Source organism: Leptodactylus fuscus, chromosome 2 (genome assembly GCF_031893055.1).
Source record: "Leptodactylus fuscus isolate aLepFus1 chromosome 2, aLepFus1.hap2, whole genome shotgun sequence".
In the NCBI taxonomy this organism is placed as follows: domain Eukaryota; kingdom Metazoa; phylum Chordata; class Amphibia; order Anura; family Leptodactylidae; genus Leptodactylus; species Leptodactylus fuscus.
The window spans coordinates 121,375,501-121,384,885 of NC_134266.1; the positions used below are offsets into that span (position 1 = coordinate 121,375,501).

Here is a 9,385-nt window from a genome sequence, read left to right on the forward strand (position 1 = left end):
AGTCCGTTTGCATTACATACAGAGGTAACGGACTCCCTATCTCAGCCCTTATCAGCCAAATTCAATTAAACCGACTGATAAGAGCTCAGAAATCCCGGAGCTCTCACCTCGCCTATCTGAGAAGCTCCGCTACTTAAAAGACACAAACAGCTCAGAGCTGCTCCCAGCCCCTCCCCCTCTTAGAGCAGGCAGCTACATCACTTGACCAATGAGCAGATAATCCCAAGGGCCATAGAAACGAAGTGTAAACAATGAAATGAATAAATTAAGATAGCGGCCAAACAAAGCAGTTTTGATAAAGCAATGCATTTAGGAAAAGTCTTAAATCCACATAAACTAGCAGTATTGATAGGATCCTTGTGATGGGACGACTGCTTTAAATGCTGCTGTCCACAATCCCACAACCCTACCCCTGAGGGTTTACCTATATTTCCCAGTTTACCTTGTACTAAATATTCTAGTGCTCGGGTCAGTGCTCTCACATATCCCTTCATACAGCTCCCAGTGATCTAATGGATAAATATCACACTACATACAATATTCTTCTGGTGATGATGATAAACTGACCACTAAGTGGTTTATGAGTATAAAGTCGTATGTTTTAGCACTTTATTTATGGCAACACGAGGTGTGGTCATATAAATCAAGAATAATGATTCAATTTAATTGCAGGTGTGCAAAATGTAAAAACCTTATCTCAGAAATAACATTACATAATATTTCACAGGGTTTTGGGTCATCCACTGGTGAATACTGGTTGGGCAATGAATTTGTTCACCAACTAACATCTGAACGTCCATACACCCTGAGAATCCAGCTACAAGACTGGGATGGGAATGAAGCTTATTCCCTATATGATGTCTTCTCTTTGGGTAATGAGGAAAATAATTACAGGTGAGACTGTAAATAAGGTGAGATATTTATATTACACTAGAGGGAGGACCCGGCTTCGCACGGGTATATTACATTTTATGTTTGTGTAGTGGCCCCATAAGAATTGTCCAATTTTGCACTGATGTATTTTGTATGTTGTTTGTGTGTATGTCCATAAGCGTCATGTGATTATGTGTATCTCATTTTGAATGTCAGTGAAAAACCTGTGATTAGTTGTTATGGATTCCTGGAGTAAAGCTGTATCTAATCCTTCCCCGTGTAGTACTGTGTTTAGATGCAAGTATCCAATCCTTGTTGGTGTGGTACTGTGTGCAGATGCACATATCTAATCCTCCCCGTGTGGTATTGTGTGAAGAGGCGCGTATCTAATCCTCCAGTAAGTGAAACTGTGTGCAGACGCGCATATCTAATGACTCTGGCGTGCGGTACTGTGTGCAGATGCGCGTATCTAATACTCTGGCATGTGGTACTGTGTGCAGATGCACGTATCTAATCCTCCCCTGTGTGGTATTGTGTGAAGAGGCGCGTATCTAATCCTACGGCATGTGGAACTGTGTGTAGACGTGGGTATCTAATCCTACGGCATGTGGTACTGTGTGCAGACGTGCGTATCTAATCCTACGGAATTTGGTACTGTGTGTAGACGCACGTATTTAATCCTACGGCATGTGGTACTGTGTGCAGACGCACATATCTAATCCTATGGCGTGTACAACTGTGTGAAGACACGTGTATCTAATCCTCCCCTGTGTGGTATTGTGTGAAGAGGCGCGTATCTAATCCTACAGCGTGTGGAACTGTGTGTAGAGGCGTGTATCCAATCCCCCGGCATGTGGTACTGTGTGCAGATGCGCATATCTAATCCTATGGCATGTGGTACTGTGTGTAGACGCACGTATCTAATCCTCCCCCGTGTGGTACTGTGTGTAAACACGCGTATCTAATCCTCCCCTGTGTGATACTGTGTGCTGAGACACGTATCTAATTCTCTGGCTTGTGGTACTGTGTGCAGAGACATGTATCTAATCCTCCAAAGTGTGATACTGTGTGCACACACACGTATCTAATCCTCCCCTGGGTGGTATTGTGTGAAGGGGCGCGTATCTAATCCTTTGGCATGTGGAACTATGTGTTGACGTGCGTATCTAATCCTACTGCATGTGGTACTGTGTGCAGACGCGTGTATCTAATCCTATGGCGTGTACAACTGTGTGCAGATGCGCGTATCTAATCCTCTGGAATGTGGAACTGTGTGTAGACGCGTGTATCTAATCCTACAGCATGTGGTACTCTGTGCAGACGCGTGTATCTAATCCTATGGCGTGTACAACTGTGTGCAGACGCGCATATCTAATCCTCTGGAATGTGGAACTGTGTGCAGACGCGTGTATCTAATCCTCTGGAATGTGGAACTGTGTGCAGACGCGCATATCTAATCCTCTGGAATGTGGAACTGTGTGCAGACGCGTGTATCTAATCCTATGGCGTGTACAAATGTGTGCAGACGCACGTATCTAATCCTCTGGAGTGTGGAACTGTGTGTAGACGCCTGTATCTAATCCTTCGGCATGTGAAACCGTGTGCAAATGCACGTATCAAATCCTTCAGTGTGTGGAACTGTGTGCAGAAATGCGTATTTAATCCTCTGGTGTGTGGGACTGTGTGCAGAGCCGTGTATCTAATCCTCTGGCGTGTGATACTGTGTGCTGATCTGTGTATCTAATCCTCTGATGAGTGTATCTCAGTTTGGATATCAGTGTTGTATTGTGCATGTGGAGTGACCGTGTGTATTGCAGTTGGAATATGAGTGAAAGACTTGCAGGTTTGTATTGGCTAAGGGGGGGGGGGCACTGTGTTTGGAATGCTGTATCTCAGCAACGGTATGTCCGAGCGAGTTGGAGTCTCGTCTTAAACCTTCCCTGATATCAGAAGTATCTCTGTACCAAATTTGGTGAAGATCGGTCCAGTCGTTTGGTTCGCATTAGAGTACAGACAGACGGACGGACGGATGGACAGACAGACAAGAATTCATTTTTATAAGATAGAGAGATTATCTATATTACATTTATATTCATATTACTGGTACAAAAACGCCAGCTTGTTGGCGTATGTCTGTTTGCACTAAAATGTGTCATTTTATCCAATAAATAACCAGATTGCCCCTTTCAAGAAAACTAGCGGTAGCATGGTGGGTATCAAGGCAAGCTGTGGACACCTCAGTCAAACAGATATACTATTGAATCACACCAGAAAACCTGTGTACTTTATACCTGAAATCTAGTCCTTGACTGATACAGATTTCAGTTCTGGCAAATGAGAACTCTGGAGTCAGCTCACACAATATGAAGACTGCTGCACAATGTTTCAGTATTAATAGATTCCCCCTGAACCAGATGACGCCATACACTAAATAGTAGTAGTGCCTATAATCTGGCTGTGCAGGGTAGGTGCAGCGCCGCACCTCCCATGAGGCGACCGCTTCAGGCGGCGCTATGCCAGGGCCACGGGGAGGGCGGCATTTTTGCTGACCTAAGCCAGTCCAGGACAAGCTTCCTGGACTGGCTTAGGGTCACCGTCACTGAGCGGTGGATTGGGGATGGATTGTCCCTTACGCGCAGGCAGAGAGCATGTCCCCTCCCTGCCTGCTTTCTGCCTGCTAAAGACGCTCGCTCCGCCCCGCCCACTCCGCGTGGCCCCACCCACTCCACGCGGGGGGGGGGGGGGCGGCATTCTGACTTCCGCCTCAGGCGGCAGAAAGCCATGGTTCACCCCTGGGTAGGTGGCTATAGCAGCTGATCGTTGGGGGTGTCAGACCCCCACTGATCTGATATAGATGACCCATGCTAAAGGGGCTCTATCAGCCAAATCATGCTGATAGAGCCCCACATTAGATAGAGCCCTGCTGATTAATGTGACCTGGAAAACATCTAATATGCCTAGAAGCTTTGACCAGTCACGCAGTGGTTAATATATGATGTTTTTTAAAATGCAATATGGACAGGTTTGTCTCTATAGGAGCACACTTTTACTTCTCATGTGTCATGTGAAAATTGGCCGGGGTCAAACAGATAACAGCCATTTTTACAGGGGCAAATAAATTGACTTCTATTCTAAAATAAGTCATGATTTTATATCTCACAATAATCAAATATCTCATTATATACAGTATTTTCAGTATCCCTTTAATAGGTATTATAATGAGCAGCAGAATGTGATTCCGTCTTTTGGATGGGCCCCAAGGAGGTCTCTTAGTTAGTAGGATGTGGATATTAGCTATATGCTGTAGGCCTGGGTTATGTGTTATATGTCATCCTTCCATATTTCCATATGGCCGTATTCCTAGTTCAGAACCATTCACATGTATAGCTCCAGACGTATAAGGCAGTTATAGCAGGCAGACTGATGGAGATATCACTTTAGGACAAACAGGATATGTTTGTGTATGGAATGAAAATTGGTTTGTTTTGTTTTTTCTTCATCTGAAGCAAACAATACTTTAGATAAACAAATGGAAATGTCACAGGGTATTTGGATTGGCACTTCTGTACAGGGCATGATCTGCCTTTGTCTTTTCACAGACATCAGACTATATTGCTTTGATGCTGTGAGCCAGAGGAAGGGAACTTGTAATGTCTCTGCAGCCTAAATATTATCACAGAAGTGAGAGAACAAAAAACTTATACACAGCCATCAGAATATCTCATGCAATGCTTTTCTGAACCTGATCAGAATTACAATACCTGAACTCTTGCTCCTTAGTTGGCTTATAAATGATGCAACCATAGGGTAAAACCCAGGCACTTGTTCAGAAGGGTTACTGAGAGGCATATACTGTGTATTCAATTCTACACTAGTGCAAGATTCATCTCAATATTTCAGGAACATTGCAAAAGGCCCTATGCACCAGAAATGAAATTTACACCAGCCAGAACTGGCCTAGATTTCTCAGTATAATTCATGCCAGTTTTCCGGTGTGAGTTGTAATAAACGTTAAGACCAAGTGGACCTACTGCCTTGTTATCCACCCTATTCTGCCCACAGAAGTATCCATATAGTACATCTTAGACCCACAAAAGGACCATGCACCAAAGATGCACCACATGTATCCCTACCTCTACCAGAAAACTGGTGTAGATGGGATAGAAATCTGTGTAGAAAGCAAGCTAAATATTTAGGTACCGTTATTAATTCAGATATTGGATCTTGTTTCTTTAGGCTAAATGTACGAGGATACAGTGGAACTGCAGGGCGGACAAGCAGTTTTGCTTCCACAGGGACGGACTTCAGCACCAAGGATGTAGATAATGATGGCTGCAGCTGCAAATGTGCTCAGTATGCAACAGGAGGTAAATCTAATAGCAATAACACTCTTAGGTCCCCTAGGACATCAGAAAACTTTGTGAGATTTGAGGTGGACATCCACCTTACAGTCTTCTCCATTTTCTGCCCCTTTTCTCCTCACAGCAGAATGGCAATGCAGAGTATCCATATTTGGATGAACAGAGATGATATCGCAACTCTCCCACAAAATGTAATGAGTTGTTAGCTCCCCTGACATTGTCTGATACCTCTTAGTTCAGACTCACATTATAGCTCCCCCTTAGTCTTCCTTGCATGCTCCTTAATATTCCAAGCGATATCAGAGCTGCAGGGGTCAGACATGCTGATCAGCCATTCTTAGCAGCCACTATATGAAGAACACAGTCAGATTTAGATATCTTTGTGTATGGAAGCTGAGAGGTAGTAATTCAGAAGAGACACTGCATGGAAGACAAAGCAATCTCCTTCTGGCTCTGTTCCCCATATAGCATCTGATGAGAACCGCTGATTGGAAGGGGTCTCTGGTGTCAGACCCCAGCTGATTTGAATATTACCTATCCTACAGTACAAACATGTCATAGATATCTGCCCGTAAAAACCTTTGCTACCATAAAGTATAATCTAAAAAACAGCATATCATACTGTGTGTAACAAAATAATCAAAAAAACTAAGAAAAACTACACACAAAAATTATAATAAAACGATCAAATTTATTAATCACATAAGTAAAATATACAAACAACACAAATAACATAACAATATATACATATACTGTAAATGGGGGGACAAGGTAGTTCAAATACCAAAGAATACCTGACCCCAGATAGTTATGGGCACAATACTGATAGGGTAGTACAAAATGTTAAATACATACAAAGTCTTGTGAGACCAGGACTCCCAGAAGTAAATACATATGAAGGGATATGTCTATAATGCTGCTGCTAAAAAGCAGACTAATATATATACCCTACAATGGTTGCATAGACAGACCTCGGTAAATAATTACATAGACAATATACAAATAAGGTAGTGCAATATGTTAAATATATACAAAACCTTGTGAAACCAGGTCTCCCATGAGTACCGTATTTTTCGGACTATAAGACGCACTGGACTATAAGACGCAGGTTTTAGAGGAGGAAAATAGGGAAAAAAAATTTTGAAGCAAAAACTGGTAAAATATTTAATATATGGGAGTTGTAGTTTTGCAACAGCTGCAAGGCCACATTGACAGGTGACCCTGCAGCTGTACGGGGATGCATAGAGTGTTTTTTTTTGCGGGGCCAGATGTACTTTTTAGTTATACCATTTTGGGGAATGTCTATTTCTTAGATCACCTTGTATTGAAAAAAAAAACAGGAGGTGATTTAGAACCTTTATTTATTTCATATTTTTATTATATGTTTTTAAAGCTTTTTTTTTTTTTTTTTTTTTTTTACTATTTTATTCCCCCCCGGGGGCTTGAACCTGCGGTCACTTGATTGCAAGTCCCATAGACGGCAATACAAGTGTATTGCCATCTATGGGACATTCTGTATATTAGTATTACGGCGGCTGAGGAGCCGGCCTGCAACTTCACAGGTACGGGGCCGGTGGGGACCGGCCCCGGGGGAGAAGGGGCCACCGATACTGACCCGGCATCCGCTGTACTAGAGAGGCGGATGCCGGCGAGGGATAGACGCTGGCACATGTGCCGGGGCCTGAGACATCGCTGCGCTCCTCTGCCCTGCCTGAAGCCAGCGGCGGGGGGACGGAGGAGCGGAATAGCATCGCCCCTGCTGCTGCTGGCTTCATGCAGGGCAGAGGAGCGCAGCGATGTCTCAGGCCCCGGCGTCTATCACTTGCCGGCTTCCGCCTCTCTATTACCGCGGATGCCAGGCGCCACATTCAGACTATAAGACGCACCCTTCTTTTCCCCCCAAATTTTGGGGAAAAAAAGTGCGTCTTATAGTCCGAAAAATACGGTAAATACGTATAAAGGTATATGTCTATAATAATGATGCTAAGAGGCAGATCAATATATACCCTCTAATGGTTAAATACACAGACCTTGATGAATGATTACATAAACTAATAGCCACAGTGAATACCCCCTCCAGTGATGCACCATGCCGTCTGAGGAGGATGCCCGACGCACGTTTCGTTCAAGAAGCTGGACTTTGTCAAGGGATAAAATAAAGTAAATAAAAGCTTTCAGTATTTGATACCTTTTTGATGGTTAAAAAAATTATGACAGATTGCAAGCTTTCGAGACTACTACCGTTTCCCCGAAAATAAGACACACACACCCCCTCTTCACCTCTTGAACCACCTACAACCGGAAGTCATGCCGGCGCTCTGCTAAGGCCAATTGTCCCCCGATCCAGCCACTGCATAAAACATGCCCCGAAAATAAGACAAGTCATATATTTCGGAAGAGAATTTAATATAAGACACAGGGTAGGTCTCTTCATCAGGCATAGTATGACACAATTTCTGAAGGCAAGTATATTTATACACTTCAAGGATGCCTGCAGAAATTGTGTCATACCATGATAAAGAGACCTAGTAGTCTTGAAAGCTTGCAATCTATCATAATTTTTGTTAGACATTAAAAAGGTATCAACTACTGAAGAATCAATCTTTATACTTCATATCCACTGGCTAATATGGTACAAAGATATATTTTTCCTTAAATAAAAGGTATGATTCTAAATAATGTTTCTTTTAACTTTTCTAACAAAAATTTATCTTTTCATAGGTTGGTGGTTTGATGCCTGTGGACCATCCAACTTGAATGGCATCTATTACAAAAGTGGATCTGGACCGCCGAAGTACAACAGTATCAAGTGGCATTATTGGAAAGGACCCAGTCATGGTCTGAAATCTGTCTCCATGTTGATTCGTCCAATAGACTACTGAGCTGTGTGTCACTTTACAACATGGCGAATGATTACATTTTGAAACTGTAAATCAACCAAAAATGGTCTGTTCCAGTAAGCATCATGTGTTGATCAGTATATGGTGGAAATGTTGGATCTACACAAGGAAAAGACTGAGCCACACAATTTGTATCTGCACTGTGATGGGAAAAGTTTCTTCTCATAAGAGAGACCACCGGTGATGGCTTAGAGCAAACAACCTGGATTTCTTTGCATGTGGGAAGGAGGGGGGGCTATGAAATACAGGTTATACTTTAGGATGAAACTCACAACTCTTCCATATTAAACAATCAACAAATATGGCTTTTATCTGGGATTTAAAAATTCTGTCAGATTTACAACTTTTTATAGCTGATATCTGAAACCACTTAATAAAACATTGTATAAACTTGCTAATACCTACTGTGAGCCAGTGTTTGTTGGATGAACTAAACTACATCTGACAGTGCTTCTCAGAGATATGGGAAGGTCTTTCTTGGAAAGCTGGGCCTTGAAAGGTGGCTATATTACACTAGTCACATACTTGCTCATGCTATTGAAATCTGGTGTTCGGGGCAATGTCATGCCCCTTGGGTGTACATGAACTAGAATTCTCTCAAATTCATACTCTTCACTCTGGAAAATTGATCTTTTGGAACCGAAATGCAGACTATGAAAGATGAAACTCTCAAAGGTTCTATATTCTGGTAATAATAATTTATAATGTCCAAAATAATGTGGGTGATAACAGATAAAGATTAATCACTGAGACAGAACGATATTTGGACCTTCCAAATGACCCTTTTACCTTAAGACTGTTGGAATCACATTTAGGTGAAGTGACAACTTTATTTTCTATCAATATGAATTTCCAATGGAAGTGTAAAATTGCCTGTATTTTAAAAAGAGATTTCTTAACAGAAGAACCACCAGAACCAACTAGAATTTTACTATTAAAATGTACCTGACACTGTAGGCCCAACTAAAATAGGTATCACCATGAAATTGATGTTGACATATTTATGCTTATCATTTTTTTTCTATCTTCACCTAATGTAGCATCTTCTAAATAATTTCTTATGTGCTCAGAATATCTTTGTCCTTAATATTTGATAGTTTGTTTCCTTAACCCTTAGCTGAGCTCCAATCGGGTTTTAACCCCTTGGATGCTGCGGTCAAACATGACCACGGTATCCATGGGGTTCTGCCATGCCAAATGCCTCCATCCCCCCAGTGGTGAGATCAGGGGTTGCTGATATGTATTTTCTGC

General features: G+C 42.3%; 1 protein-coding gene across 2 annotated transcripts in view; it reads left to right on the forward strand.

Moving 5' to 3' along the window:
* The window catches only part of LOC142195043 (angiopoietin-2-like), a 53,858-nt gene extending 45,742 nt beyond the window's left edge, over positions 1-8,116 (forward strand). For both annotated transcript variants that reach the window (XM_075264554.1, XM_075264553.1), the window contains exons 7-9: positions 728-894; positions 5,110-5,240; positions 7,956-8,116. In XM_075264554.1, coding sequence (XP_075120655.1) covers positions 728-894; positions 5,110-5,240; positions 7,956-8,116 — 459 coding nt within the window. The remainder of the gene's footprint in view (positions 1-727; positions 895-5,109; positions 5,241-7,955) is intronic.
* Positions 8,117-9,385: the final 1,269 nt, after the last annotated feature.